At 41.0% G+C, this 16,243-nt stretch overlaps 1 protein-coding gene across 1 annotated transcript in view; it reads left to right on the forward strand.

The window, feature by feature from the left end:
• ctnnd1 (catenin (cadherin-associated protein), delta 1) overlaps positions 1–16,243 on the forward strand; it is a 32,900-nt gene that overhangs the window by 8,696 nt on the left and 7,961 nt on the right. The window contains 8 exon segments of the mRNA XM_034237117.1: positions 839–989; positions 4,996–5,123; positions 5,125–5,198; positions 10,424–10,541; positions 11,581–11,737; positions 12,936–12,953; positions 13,170–13,235; positions 13,382–13,509. Coding sequence (XP_034093008.1) covers positions 839–989; positions 4,996–5,123; positions 5,125–5,198; positions 10,424–10,541; positions 11,581–11,737; positions 12,936–12,953; positions 13,170–13,235; positions 13,382–13,509 — 840 coding nt within the window.

Consider the following 16,243-nt stretch of genomic DNA (forward strand, 5'->3'; position numbering starts at 1 on the left):
ATGATTCCCTTTCATTTAGCAGAGGCTGTGGCTAGGTTTTGCTGATCTTAGTGTGGGCATTACCAGACAAACCACATCATACATTCCGTTCTGAAAGCAGAGAGACATCTAAATTTGACGTTACATGCTCTAGAGCCAGGGACAAGTTTGATGTCTGTGTGTGTCGGATGACTTACTGGCTGGAGAAATGGGTCAAACAGCGACTGCATCTTGAGAACGTTTCTAAAGAGGCCCTTTTCCTTTCCTATTAGTCTGTCGTATTTGTGCGGGCCCCTCAGGGTTTTGCAGTTGAGACGTTAAGCTCATTCTGATCCTATGGACCGATAAGACATATTTCAGATAATTCACAGATATAATGCATCTGACATGGTGGTAAACCAAGAGACAATCATGCTGTTGCTTCTCAGTTACACTCACGACATGTTTAGGTTGATGAGTTTTATTACACTAAACTATTGGACTGTTTGTCTTCATGAAATTGAGCCCTAAGGTAACGAGAGCTTCTCTTGAGATGTGTAGGTATTTTGGTATTTAGAAAAAACAAACAGATTTTTTCCATTAACATTTTTAACAGAAAACTCAGATAATAATCGTATTAATTCAGAAAAGCATGCATTACGTTTAAGGATATGGCCGACTATCGAATATACACGATGACTTGCACGAGTAGAAAACCTCAGAGCTGTGTAATCAGTGATGTACAATCTACCATAAAGACACGCCACTACTGCACTACTACTCCTACACTGAATCCATGTATGTGAGAGCAGTGCTCTGCCTTAGTGCTATTCCATTGTTACTCATGGCTCAATGACCTCTTAATGCGTCTTTGTTATAGGTTCACTACGCAGCCTGTGGAGCGCTAAAGAATATTTCTTATGGCAAAGACCACGACAACAAGATCGCCATCAAGAACTGCGACGGAGTGCCCGCTCTGGTCCGGTTGCTGAGGAAGACCCACGACCAAGACCTCACTGACATCATCACAGGTGAGAAGGTCACATGACCAATCAGCTCAAGAGTCACAATGCAGAGGTTTCTATTTTCAATGCACCAGTGGCGAGCCGTCAGGGCCCTCTAGGCCCTCTGTGAGGGCCTAAGATATTCTAAAAAATAATATTTGAAAACATAAAAAAATATATTTTTAAAAATATTTTTGTTGTTACATTTTTCATTAGTTTTACCAAAATAACTTGATTTAATTGTATTTAAAATAACATTTCCAAATAAATAAATCCTTCGAATCTGCCTGTTCAGTTTCTGTTGGAATGTGAAGGGTTAAATGCCGTCTCTGCGAGTTACTGTGAAGACGGGAGAGCTTGTTGGTCCCTCTCTACATTCACAGAGGGCCAGCTATAGTAACTCAACGAGAGAGTAATGTCAAATGACAGTACAATTGACCAATCATATCTTCCCTCTAAATGGGCGGGCTTTATTTTCGCGGACTTTATGACAAGTTCCGCCCGATGTGACGTCTATGCAAGTGGTGCAGTGACGCGCCCTAAAACCCGGAAGTAAGCTGCGCTCGGATTCCCTCGACAGAAAGCATTGGGATTTCTCCAGAGGATTTTGGAAAATAGCTGGAAATAAGGTCTGTGGAAAACGAACCTGTTAGATAAATGCACGTTTTGTTCAGCCGGATAATATCCACATGTCTACCCTACTTTTATTATTTTCGAATCATAAATCTAATCGATAGATTTATGATCGATAGATTTATGATTAGCATAAATTCGTTCATGATGGCTCACTTCAGTGATAGTGATGACATCGTTTGCAAAATTATTAACCGAGTCATTTTCAAGATTGAGTTACAATGATAAACTGGAGTGGCAAAGGATCAGCTGAATGACCCGCAAGTGCTTCATCCAAAAGGACAGGAGGATGGACTTTGTGTTTAAGTGATTTGTCATCAAAGGTAGGCCTAAGTCATTTTCAATGTGGGCCGGCGTGCCGACTTAATTCATTTGTAATTGTTACTTGGCTGTGGGTGCCCTGTCATGATAGGTGTTTATATAAATGGTGTTGTTTTGTGTGGTAGAGGGTCGCTGTCATTAATGCGTTTTGCACCCCGGGCCGCTGTTGTGATATTCCGCTGAAGTATACGCTGTGACGTAATAACTCTTCTTTTTTTTCGAGGGAAGGGGGGTCAGAGGGCCTAGGTATAAAAGTCACGGCTCGCCACTGCAATGCACAGTAGCTAAAGTGTAGTTGTTGGCAATAGTAGGGATCGAGTGATATGGCTTTTTCAAGGCCGATACCGATTATTAGTAATCAAGGAGACCGATAACCGATATTTGGAACCGATATATATTTGCAGTAAAATCAGAAAATCTTGGTGTCAAAATATCTCGGCGGTTGACCTGTCACAACAGAGCTAACTGGCTAAGTGCAACTGATACAGTGGTGCAAGTAAAATACAGGAATAAGCAAAGATTGGAGAAATGGAATCAGTGAAAACATGAACACATTCATTCAAATTAAATTGTCCGGCCAGAGCAAAAGCACCACATACGTCACGCTTACGTCGAGGCGGGGGCAGAGACAGATAAACTCCTGAACAACAACAAAAAGCCCGCGTTTTATCCAGTTTGTACCATAGGTTTGTACACAACGATGGAGAAACTTAACCAGAGTTTCAGAGTTTCTGCCATAGACTGTATATATAAAGGTTTCTGCTCATGGTGAAGCAACGTGTCTGCGTGTTAAGGTGGAACCTGAGCATTCACGTTGATCACCTCTCATTATAAATCTATAAAACTATAAATATTAAACTTTACTTCACGTGTTCATTTGAGAACAGCTTTTACATACCTGGGTGAAGGTTACAGTTCATTTAAATGAAAGATACAACGTTACTCCACACTCATGGTTCAGTCCACCTTAAGAAATAAGACCGACCTCGGAAGCAGTTGTGTTTTTAAAAAAACCTTTATTGACACGAGTACACTTTTTTATAAGAATATAACTAAACCACAGAAATGACTCCGGAAAAGATGCAGATAGAGCCATAAGAAATGAATGCAACTGATTTCATCTGCGCGGTTTGGCTTTATGAAGCAGGCACGCAAACGGTTACGTCATGACGCAACGACGCAACGACGCATTACCAGTCGGACTCTGGGCGGTGTGAAAAGAGCCAGAGCTAAACCGAAGAACTGGTTCTGAACCTGAAAAGCTCTAGCACGGAGCTTGAACCGGAGTTGCGTTGGTGTGAATGAGGTATATATCTTCCCTCCTAAAAGGGGTAAATTAATAATCTCAAAGCAATGATAAACCTGTGAGTAGGATGTAGAAAAGTCAGAGTCAATATAGATTTTTTTTATTTTAAAGTAAATTCAGATTGAACCTTTATATATACAGTCTATGGATTGAACATAGTACAAAAATGTAAATTATAGTGTCCGTCCAAAGAAAACCATTACTTAAAATGAAAACCACCCTTGAATGATGGGATCGGAGACTAAAAGCTTTAGGAGTCCAAACTATAACATATAATAAGTACCCTGTATCTAGATTGATGCAAAACAAGTGACATTTGACCTTTTTAGAGAGATTAAGAAAAAACCCCACCTCTGGGGTCATTTGGGTGCATTTTCCTTATCTCTGGAACCCATCGCACGATTTTGATGATTGACATCTCTTTTTAACCGTTAGAGCCAATATTTGCTTCCCCTGTCGCGAGTTCTGATCGCTCAGTGATGATACTTATATGTCTGGAATCTGTGTAATCTCAGTTTGCTAATCAATATCTTGTTTGTAAAGATACGATAAGTAATACGGGTATTTTACCTTGAGTTCTATGCTAATTGCGTTAGCATTCTTCGTTCAGGGCTAATTCAGAGCCTTTGTTATCACCCTTTTGTTTCATTTAGCTAAGCATGGTTAATATTGTCTGAAAGCTGAGTTTATTCCCGTTAAGTGGGTATGACACATTCATAGTTTATTAAATGTTAAGAAGCCCCCAGACGCTGTTTCTTGCAAGATGTTGCGTTTTGCCCCCGCCCGCGGGGCCGTGGGGTTTAACTGGTTTTAAATGCTTTATTGTGAAGCTTAATTTCTAGAAGGTATCAAAACATGGTATTACTGTGCTACTTTTCCATTAAAGCCAACATAATGCCAAAAGACAAAATAATGACTCTCTAACAGTGGTTTTCAAACTGTGGGGGCGCGACCCCTGGTGGGTCGCGGAGATACTGCAGGGGGGTCGCGGGAAGATTTTATTATTTTCTCCTTTTAGCTTTGTGAAGCACCTTGTGAGATGACGTTGTTTTTAAAGTGTGCTATATAAATCAAATGTATTATTATTATTATTATTATTATTATTCAATTGTAAACAAACACTGCTCGAAAATATCTCATTGGTCAGTGGGCATACTGCTGCCTTTTGCAACATCCTACTTGTGTGAGATAGGCTTTTTCTGCTGTTGCTGCCATCAAAACGAAATACAGATCAAAGCTGAACATTGAGAATGAACTGAGAGTGGCAGTCTCAAAACAACAGCCCCAGTTTGAGAAGATCTGCAAGGGAAAGCAAGCACACACAAGTCATTGATAAGCTATGTGTGGAATAGGAATGGTAAAGTGATGTGATCGTTTGCAACCTGCAGTAGAAATAGTAGTTAATTAATATATTTTCCTTAAAGAAATTTGAATTTAAAAATCTGCTACTCAGGGAAGAAGGCCAACCAGTTTTAATTAGGCCAAATTAATTCACAGTATCTATTACAAGCAAGTTTCTTCATGTGTAATCCATAATGAAATATAAAATGATAGTTGGATCTTTGTATCTTCTTATTATCAGCAGAGAAAAATGTAATGTTTTTACAACAATATACAATTAATCCTACCAATATAGATGGGAACCGGGTTGGGGGGGTTCCTGAAAATATTTCCAATTACCCAAGGGGGGCCCGACTGAAAAAGTTTGGGAACCACTGCTCTAAAATATAACTATTAAATAAAGTATAACTCAATATTATCTGTTTTCACCAGGGACGCTGTGGAACCTGTCGTCTCACGACTCGGTGAAGATGGAGATCGTGGACCACGCACTCCACGCCCTCTCCGACGAGGTGATGGTGCCCCATTCTGGCTGGGAGCGAGGGAGCAACGGAGCGGGAGGGGGGGGAGGAGAACTGCAAGCCCAGACACCTGGAGTGGGAGACGGCCCTCACCAACACGGCTGGCTGTCTGAGGTAAGGGAGGAGCAGGGCTATTCAATTACACATTCAGTTGGGCCAGACATTCAGCGGCCTGTAAAAAGCGGGTAATGACACATTTTAAACTAACACATATTACTGCGATGAAAAACATGCCATTTTTATTCATTGTTCATCTAACAAAGGTACGTCAAAAAGTGCATAAAAATACAACAAATTAGCATTAATTTAACAGAATCTGAGGCATCTCAAAGTGCATACAAAAAGTGCACAGTTGTAGCATTACATTTGTTTGCTTTAGAAGTACAATATTCAGGTTAATTTTTTTTGAACCAGGTACATCACAAAGTGCATTTAACTGAATACAATATTGGCAGTCTTAATGAATGTCCTCACATACAAAATAAAATTGGATACATATGACACATGCACATCAAAATTGGACATTGGTGAAGAGTGCTGTCAGACAGGGAGCAGTGAGTGCTACTTTGTATTGAGTTAATGTGTGAAAAGCTTGATTCACATTTGTATGTTGATCCAAATATACTGAGCACACAGATCGCTACTTTCTGAACATTAGAGAACTGCTGTTTTTTGACATCACTCCAAAACTTCGCTGGCCCGTTAGTGCGCTGCTCTTGTGCCATGGTTACGGATGAATGCATGTCAATAAGTTCCAGTGTAAATGTCCCCTCGTCGATGGAGGGGACCACTTCCTTTGCTTTGGTGGATACGTCCCCCTCTATTGCAACAGTGAAGGGGTCTCTGGCAAAGCCCATCACCTCTGTGGGCAGAGCAAGTCCATCCAATCGACCGGCAAAGTTCTCTTTCAACCTCGCAATGAAATCTGTCATCACATCTGTGATTTGTGCCGGGGATGTGATGTGTTTGTGGAGCGTTGGAAAATGCAGCATCCGACCCGTACTCAAGTTGGCCGTGAAAAGGTCCAGCTTGACTTGGAATGCGCGCATCTGCTCCACAAGATCAATGACCGTTTTGTCTCTGTTTACGCTTCAGAGTTAAGTTGCTATCATAGGGCCACCGTTACTAGTACCACTAGATGCACTTTGAAAAAACGTGCTGCGTTTTGGTTTGGTGGTTTCTATGCAACGCGGAGTGTCGCGTTCATGGTCTGTACTGCCGTGGGAGGCTGGGCCGTATCTGGCCCGCGGGCCGCCATTTTGAATAGGCCTGAGGTAGAGGATGTGAGGAGGGAGGGTTCATGTACTGAGGAAGATGGAAACAGGCCTGCTCAACAGAGTGGCAGAGCAGCGGGGTGGATGAGGAAGGCAATAACAATTCAACCGAATAGAAAAGAATGCGCCAATCAGCTGACTGGCCCATTCTACAAGCTTTTGTTGCACTTCAAGGAATACTTCACCAGCTAACTGTACATTTGTACATAATCTCTCACCCCATGTTAGCTTTTAAACTCTTGTACAGACTTAATTTTCCTAAAATGCCCTCTGTTGCAAATATGGTAAATTCTTGATAAATGTAAGTTAACAGAAGCCGTGCTCAACAAAAACAAAACTATATAAAAACATCAGTTTACAGACTCTCGTTCAGCTTAATCCTTAAACTCTTTTATAAAACACTTCAATGAAGATCGTTTGTGTGAAAGTGCTTTGAATGATACAGTTTTCGCAAAAATGATTATGTCAAGAAGAAGGAAAAGTTAGTTTTGCTGTTAGACAAGGCCCACATTTAATACAATTCCACATTTTATTTAAAAGGTTTTTCAGGTACTTAGGGTAACATGTGATAAACAAATAATGAACAAATGGTTCTTTTGTGGGATTATAATGTTGCTTCCGATTGCTTTCTAAAAAAATGTTTGGGATAATTATCCACATTGACAGCATTTAAACCAAACGTATAGAAAGCTACTCTTTCAGTAAAAATAAATAGAAGGATTCATGTGGTTTATTGTGCACGTCAGAAGCCTTTACTTTGACAGAAGATCTTATTTGTTTGGATATAGTGCCCATTAAAAGACTTAAAGGTTATTTATTAAATATAATATCTGCTTATATTTAATAGAAGTGTGTCCTCACATTGACTCTGTGAGACCGGGGGAGAAGGATTCACAGGGAGAGGCGAGCAGAGGACGGTGGGGCATTGACTCGCACAGTGTAAACAGTCTGTTCAGCCTGTTATCTATGCATTCCCTTTGACCACTCGGTTCATTACAGAGAAGTATGTGGGAATAACTCTGTATGTTAAAGGTTTATAAAGTTCAGTATTCCCCGCAATGATCTGGACAGTATCATACACTTATGACCAGACGCTTGAGTTCAAGATCATTACAAATAAAATTGACCAAGAGTAGCACCGCATAATATGTAAAAACATAGCTTATTGCGATTATATGACTGGTTTTTAAATTGCGGTATGGTTCTCTAAATAAGAGGGAATGACCCTATTTGTAACACAATTTGCATTATCCTTGAAAAGTCCAGGGACTACAGATAAAAAATAGCCTCTTGGCAAATTTACAGAAATGTGTAATAATGTGCAGTATCCCTGTTAATTAAATACAAATATTTAAAATGATCATGGTGTAATTTACTAAGAGGATCAGTAACAAACACGTGCTTTTTAATACATCTTTAAAATACTATTTGTAGATCTAATTAGGTAATGTAGAGAAAATGTGTTTTGAAACTGAGTCTATATACAAATTAGACTTTATTTTGGTTTAGTCTTTTAAGAAGAGTTTTTTTTAATATGACTTGGGAATTTCAGAAAGGCAAAGAAATGAACATAAAGTATAGTACTTGTCAAAAGCCACGTTCAGATGTTGCCTCAATGGGACTCACACTGACAGTAGTATGTAACACTGACGCTTCTATTGGCTATTGCTCCAACACATTTAACGTGATAGGCTAAGTTGCGGGTATCTCCAGCAGGTTGACCAATCACAAGAGAGCCAGCCAGCTAACCAATCAGAGCAGACTGGTCTCTGGTTTCAGACAGAGGGTGAAAAGAGGTGCTGCAGCACAGGTAGTATGAGGAAAAATAAAGAGCTTTTTGAACATAGAAGCATGGAAACATGTCACAGTAGGGCAGGGGTGCCCAACCTTTTTTGAACCGAGAGCTACTTTTAAAGTTGCCAGTCTGCCGAGATCTACCAGTCCAAATAGAGAGGCGTAGCCATTACTGACAGCCTACTACCAGGTAAATACACACTTCTACTTGTATAAAACTGACCTTTGTACGGTTAATACTCCATAAACTACTGCAGATCCTTTATCTTACCTCTTTCTAATCTACACACATACAAGTATTTAACTGAAGTTACACAACAGTGTTGTTGATACAGAGTTGGAGTTTATTCACACGTCACATACTACAGTGGGTCATGTTTTCAAGAAACATTGAACAGTGCTGCCACATATGACACAGGAAAAAAAGAAAATACTCTGAACCCTTTCTTTGCCATTCAAATTAGGCTTACTAATAAGACAACTCAGATCTGAAGCTACACAGGAATCTGCTGCCAAAGTGCAATACAAAAGACGAAATTAATAGAATCAAACCCTTTTTTGTTGCATTTTATTAGAGTATAAAAAGAAATGCCTTTAAAATAGGATGCAAGCAACACTAGTTTCTTAACCTTAATTGATGATAGACTATAATCAATTTAAGTTTGCATTCTTATACCATTTTGTACAATAATTATAATGAATAAGTTCAAACAAACTAAAACTTACAGCAGATTAATAACGGTATCTAACTTGAGTTTTTATTATATCAAAAACCTGTTGAAATGCTACTGTTATTTTTACTGTCCCCCAAAAGCCCGTCGGCAGCCTCCAGGAATGCTTCTTTCACAACTTCGCCGTCTTTGAAAGACTTCATGTGTTTCGCAAGAACGTGACTGACACGATAAGATGCTATGGTAGCAGCCTTGCTCTTGTTGTTGGGCCTGGTGAAAATGGACTGCTGTGCATTTAGCTGTCCTTTCAGGCCCCTCCCCTTTTGGAGCGTAGGGCAGAATTAGGAGGGAATTCCGTCTCGTAGCGTTTGTGCACTGTTTTGAAATGCCGCTCCTAAATTACCCTTCTTCGATAAAGCCACGCTCGCATTGCAGATGAGAGACAGATGGACTTTGAATTGGAATAGATACAAAAATAATCATCCTCCCACTTAGAGTGAAAATTATATATTGTGGGCTTTTTTGCTTCTGCCATAAGTGCGGTCTTGTGTGTGTGCGGAATGTCACTCCTGTTGCCACGGACAATGTCAGCGCACTAGTGCCCACTGCCCACCAGCCACGCCCCGACACATGGGGTCACGCCGGCCAATCACAAAGCTTTGATGCGTTCAAGTGCATTATTCTGGCACAGGAATATTATGTTATAGGACATTAACGATAAAACAAAATATTGTTGTTCTATTTTTAGACACATCTCGCGATCGACTGGGAATCTCCCCGCGATCGATCGACTGGTTGGACACCCCTGCAGTAGAGGCACCACGTACACATATGAACCTGAAAATTAACATAATATGGCCCCTTTAAGTAACTTGCTGAAAGTGGTTGCTCCAGACTCCATTGACAAAATAAGTAAATTACTCGCCAAACATAAAAGTTGCTTGTATCTACTGTTGCCTTGATTCGTCAGCCATATTGTGTTATTGTGTGACTAGTTAAACCGAACTAACCCTTAAAACACCAAAGTCACACAATAACACAAACCTTTGTTTGCCGCCTACAACGTGTAAACAAACCTCCTGAACTACGCAGTGAGGTTAAATCATTGCCCCATCCTCTGGTAGGAAATGTGTCCTGGCATTGTGTGAGAGGGGCGGGGCCTGTCACTGGGAATATCGAGCCAAAACAAAAGAGCAAGGCTGAGTATCATTCCAAACAGCCCCCCCCCCCCATCTTCCTTTCTTTACATGCCTTCCTCACCAATGAATGAACTCACCGGGTCTCAGTTTCAACAAGTTTCAATCCATCCTGTCCTAAGTAGCACTGAGTCATAGAGAAATTGGTCCAGAGCTGAAACTGGATCCCCCCCAAACTGTACTCTCTTTGTAAAGCAGGAGTTTCATTCAAACAACTCTTAAGGTGGGGGCGTGTTCAAGCATTGTGTGCAGGAATCCTTTTGTAGTCATTTTAAATGAACTCTTTTCCCTCCTCTCTCACCTTTAACCTCTTTAACCGCCTCAATTATTCCCCCGACCTTTCACACCACTAATCCACGTTTTGTTTTACATTCTCCTCTTCTCAACTTTCCTCTATGCTGAAGAAATGTGAGTTCAGAGCGGAGCGAGGCACGGAGGAAGCTGAGGGAGTGCACGGGATTGGTGGATTCGCTCATGTACATCGTCCAATCCCAGATTGACTGTAAAGACGTCGACAACAAGGTAAATGAAACTCTGATCTGTTTGCCCGTCTATTTTTTTTATTTTCTGTAAAGGACGACCACCAGGTTTTTTTTTAAAATTAATGTTGTATCTAGCAGGAACAAATTAAGACACTGCTCTACAATCATCAGCATAATAGTGGGGTTGTGTTCAATTTACATTTCAATAAACTACTAATGACTGGGTTCTTAAATGTAATAAAGATTACATTTAAAGTAATTTATTTGAAGAAAAGGACAACTGGTCACATGCTGTGTTTTTAGAAGGTATTAACTAAAGACATCAATATTTTGTCTCCACCTGTCTTTCACTTTACTACTTGGTGACTCAGAAATACTTTTTACTTTGTTATTAAATCTAAATATTATTATATACATTTTAATAAACTGTTATATTAACATAGAGTTAAAGTAAAAATGTGCAAATTATACTACAATATATATATACAACAATAAACATGTAATAAAGTGTATATTACAGTATATAAAGTAGAAGTAGTGTATTTGTATTAATAATGCTAAAAATCTGTTTATATGACTCAAACATGTTTTTATTTCTGGGGGAAATTTTATTTTATAACAGTTGCTCTAATTAATTTTATTTTAACCTGCATATAGTCAATTTAAAATAAAAAATATCTATAAACATAGAGTAGTTAAAGTACCAATGTGCACATTGTACTATAAAACATAATGATGAATATGAAACATGAGTGTTGACTATATTAATGCTGAAAACCCCATTCTTACACAAAATGTAAGAACAGTTATGAGTATTGCTCTGATTGATAATGAATTGAGAATATGACACAGTTGAATAAATACTGCAGAGTATTGCTTAATCCATATTTCACAGTTTAGAAGGGATCAATCTGCTCCACTGCAACACCCCAGCAGCTTGGCTCTGTGTGATGATGCGTGTTTGTGACTAATCTTTATCACGATCACATTCCAGATGTTTTAAAAACACGTTGCATGGCAATAATTCCCCCTCGTCTCTTCTCTCCACCTCACCCGCCGTTTTCCCTCCGTATTTGCAGCTGATAGAGAACAGCGTGTGTCTGCTGAGGAACCTGTCCTATCACGTGCACCGTGAAATCCCCGGCTGTGAGCGATACCAGGAGGCCGCGCCCCTCAACCAGGGCCCCGCCCCCTCCAGCCAGAAGGGAGGCTGCTTCAGCTCCCGCAAGAGCAAAGGTCTGTGTCACAGAGAGTCAGGAGGAGGAGCAACATCTCTGGGGGGGTGTCACAGCACACACACACACACACACACACACACACACACACACACACACACACACACACACACACACACACACACACACACACAACCACTCGCTCACTCAGGAATGTCAGCAATTTCCCCAACTCTGAGAAAGCTCATCCTCTCTCCTGCTGCACTCTGTTTGTGTTTCGCTGAGAGTACAACCCCCCCATCCCCCTTTCTACTGTTTTGTGGCTTTGACCATGTTATTATAAAGTCCCTCAGCATCTGTCTACAGTGTTAATACCCTCCCTCATAGTTTCCCTTTTGTTCCTTTTACTTTGATATAATGAGGCAATACAGAACATAAAAGTAAAATATGAATATCTATGTTTTCCCTTCTGTCTCCCCATTTCAACTGTGTCTCTACAATGAAGGCACTGGTTTCCTCAAAAGAAATATTGTTAAAAAGTGACGGCGTCGGCTTGTTTAATGTATACATATTTTCTAGTTACACAAGTCTATTGATGGTACTCGTTTTATTCGAAATAGCCTGCTTTTCACTGAAATATAAACATACATGATTCTTTATATAATCTTTCTATCAATGGTTTTTAAGCTTGACAATAAACAGATAACATTCGACATTTTGAAAGCACACACAGTTTATTAGTTTGTGGATGAAATGCTTTTCTGTGTATTTATAATATTCAGGTCGGTTAAACGGAAACATATAACCACAACAAACTGGTGTGTGTGTGTGTGTGTGTGTGTGTGTGTGTGTGTGTGTGTGTGTGTGTGTGTGTGTGTGTGTGTGTGTGTGTGTGTGTGTGTGTGTGTGTGTGTGTGTGTGTGTGTGTGTGTGTGTGTGTGTGTGTGTGTGTGTGTGTGTGTGTGTGTGTATGTGTGTGTGTGTGTGTGGTGTGTGTGTGTGTGTGTGTGTGGTGTGTGTGTGTGTGTGTGTGTGTGTGTGGTGTGTGTGTGTGTGTGTGTAAAATGACCTGCTTTAATTGGCCTTCACACTTGGCATGTCTCATTGCTGATCTGTGTGTGGTGGCAGGAAGTGCTGTCGGGATTTGAGCAGGTGTTAACTGGGTGGCTCAGTTATGGCTGCTTTCCTCTTACTTACTATAAATGCTTCCTCTTCCTGTCTTCCTCTCCTTATCTCCCGCTTTCTGCGCTGGGCTACAGATGAGTGGTTTTCCAAAGGTAAGCTCTTTATCTCTGTATGACTGCACTTTGCTTCCGCTGCCTGCTGTTGTCGTAGTAATGGAGTAGATGACTAGCTAACAGGTCGGTAGTACTAACATGCACGCCTCACGCATCTCAGTGTTCAGTCATAGCATTAATTTCACCTAACGAGAATAAACAGAACTAATTAATCTAAATAAATGTATTATATTTAGATTCTGTGTTCAATTTCAGGTAAGAAAGATGACGATGCAGCTGCAGACATAATAGACATTCCAAAGAGGACCGTGCCTGCTAAAGGTAACTACACACGTTTACAGTACATAAAAACTAAGAAGAATTATGTATTTCTTCAAAATATGTATACGTTTGCTTACCACTTCATCTTCCCCTCTCTTTCCTGCTATCCTCACTTTCTTCCCCCACTCTCTTCTTCCCCCCTGCAGGCTACGAGCTGTTGTTCCAGCCCGAGGTGGTCCGCATCTACACCTCTCTGCTAAAAGAGTCCAAGAACCCCACCGTGCTGGAGGCCTCGGCCGGAGCTGTTCAGAACCTGTGTGCCGGACGCTGGACCGTAAGACCTCCTATCCATTATCATCTTCTTCCTATTTCTCCAACACTCCCTGTGCTGAGGAAACACACACTGTTCTAAGATGCATTCACATAATAAGGGATTCTGTCTTTACTCACTCAGGTTGGGCGAAAACAAGTCAGTTCCATTTAGATTTTATGGTTAGCTCCCCTGCTATCTTATGCCGCTACATACAGCTCTCATCTGATTGGTTGAACATGGGAAGGTCTGTGATGTCAAAGTGAATTAACTTGAACTTTGAGCGGTGCGCAGCGCCGAGGGGGAGCGCTTCCTCCACAGAAACAAAACGGTGACATCGGCACAGAGCCGTTTGGCTGCTTGTCAAGTGAATGAAGCTTTAGATTGTAAGAACCCGAGCTAACATGGACCTGTGTACAGCTCCTAAATCATGCAGCATGTCTAACAGTAGGATGTTAGTCATTCAAATCTTTAAATGTTTTGGGAATGGACTAAGGCTTTTTTCTTGGAATTGTCCATGACCCCAAATACCTCTTATTTGATCTTGTCAATCCACTCATTACTGCAGAGGAAACAGTAACTCCTGGGTTAAAGGACTTATGTCCAGTCTTGAATGACTTTATAAGGACTGTGGCTAAGAGGTGAAGACTGCTGCATGTAGATTAGTGAATGGAATAATCCGGGGAAATGGGAGTTTGAATACTAGTTGTTCAATAATAATAATAATAATAATAGATGCATTTTGTTAGCGCTTTTACAGGTGCTCGAAGACGCTTTACAGATATAGTGAAAAGAAAAAAACAACAAATAAATATATATAGTTAAAGTCAAATAATACAAAAACAATCACACATTAAAAGCCAGATTGAAGAGGTGAGTTTTTGTAAGTGTTTTGAAGGTGGTGAGGTCAGTGCAGTCTCTGGTGGGTTGGGGGAGTGAGTTCCAGAGGGAGGGGGTAGCGACAGAGAAGGCTCTGATTGATGCGGGTGGGGATGGATAGGAGGTTGGCTTCTGATGAGCGGAGGCAGCGGGAAGGGGTGTGGTGGTGCAGCAGGTCTGTGAGGTAGGGGGGGGACCTGATTGTTGAGGGCTTTGTGAGTAATGAGGAGGACTTTGAAGTTGATTCTTTGACGGACGGGGAGCCAGTGGAGGTTCTGGAGGACGGGAGTGATGTGGTCTCGGGAGCGGGTGTGGGGGAGGAGGCGGGCAGCAGAGTTCTGGATATGTTGGAGTTTATTGAGGAGGTTGGATGGTATGCCGTAGAGCAGGGGTTCCCAAACTTTTTTCCTAAGAGCCCCCCCAACTGACTCCTATTGGAAGTTGCACCTATATGATATTTGGCCTCAAATCATCTGAGGCCTGGCGCCCCCCCTGCGATCTTTGGCGCCCCCCAGGTTGGGAACCACTGCCGTAGAGAATGCTATTGCAGTAGTCGAGTTGTGATGTGATGAATCTATGAATCAGGGTTTCAGCAGCAGAGGAGGAGAGTGATGGGTGGAGACGGCCAATGTTTTTGAGGTGGAAAAAGGCGGTCCTGGTGATGTGATAAATGTGGTGGTTGAATTTGAGCTGACTGTCGAAGACGACTCCGAGGTTGCAGATGTGAGGGGGGGAGATAGAGTGTGGCTGTCAATGGTGAAGTTGAAATTCTGGATGGCTTTGGTACGGGATGGGGGGCCGATGATGATGATGTCTGATTTGGCAATGTTCAGTTGGAGATAGTTTGTTTGCATCCATGCTTTTATTTCTGAGAGACAGTTGGTGAGAGTGGAGTGTGTTGTGGGGGTGATGGTTTTTGTTGAGATATAAAGTTGGATGTCATCGGCGTAGCAGTGAAATTGAAGGTTGTGGCGACGAATGATTTTGCCAAGGGGGAGCATGTAGAGGATGAAGAGGAGGGGGCCAAGCACCGAACCCTGAGGGACGCCTTGGGACAGAGGAGCAGTGGAGGAGGTGCAGTTGTTGATGTTGATAAACTGATGTCTGTCGGTGAGGTAGGATTTCAGCCAGGAGAGTGCAGTGTCGGTGATGTTGAGTGATGATTCGAGGAGGGACAATAAGTAATAAGTCTCCTTAGGGTAAACGCCTACTGCCATTCTTAACGGCCCTCAAATAATAATACATTGTTATAATTTAGCTACCTACTTTATGCACATTTAACAATAATCTGTAGGGTTGTACCAATGCATCTATCTGGAGATATCAATCACTGCAAAGTTATAATCATCATCTTCAAGAAATGCCTTTATTTAGAAATGTCCACTCCACATTGTGTTCAAGCCCACCTCCTTAAATGTGAGAAATTAAGCACTAGAGGTATGTCAATTGTTTTTCATTGAAATACCTTGAAGAGCCCAGTAATACAATTGTCTAACCCTATTGTAGTTATGTGAGTTTATACAAATGGGAGGGATTGTGGGGCTGAATTTATTTAAATCAAAAATAATTATTGCCAAAGAATCGATAACATTTTGTAACTTGTGATTATCATCCCTAAGAATCAGTCCTTTTGCACTTGTTTATATATATATAAGAATATATTGAAAAGGTTAGAAATAATTGTATTGCTTTGTAAAAGGAGACCACTTAATCATGCGTTTACACACAATAGTCTTAAAGGTCCCTTATAGCACAGTGGTGTGTCTATTCAGTAGAGCTCCTTGAGCAGGAAATACACACATTGCTCTCATAAAATGCAACAGTCTGTGTCATAAAGAGTACTTAATGCTCTGATTTAATGAAGGAAAATGGTCTGTTT

This window comes from Gymnodraco acuticeps, unplaced genomic scaffold (genome assembly GCF_902827175.1).
Source record: "Gymnodraco acuticeps unplaced genomic scaffold, fGymAcu1.1, whole genome shotgun sequence".
Classification (NCBI taxonomy): domain Eukaryota; kingdom Metazoa; phylum Chordata; class Actinopteri; order Perciformes; family Bathydraconidae; genus Gymnodraco; species Gymnodraco acuticeps.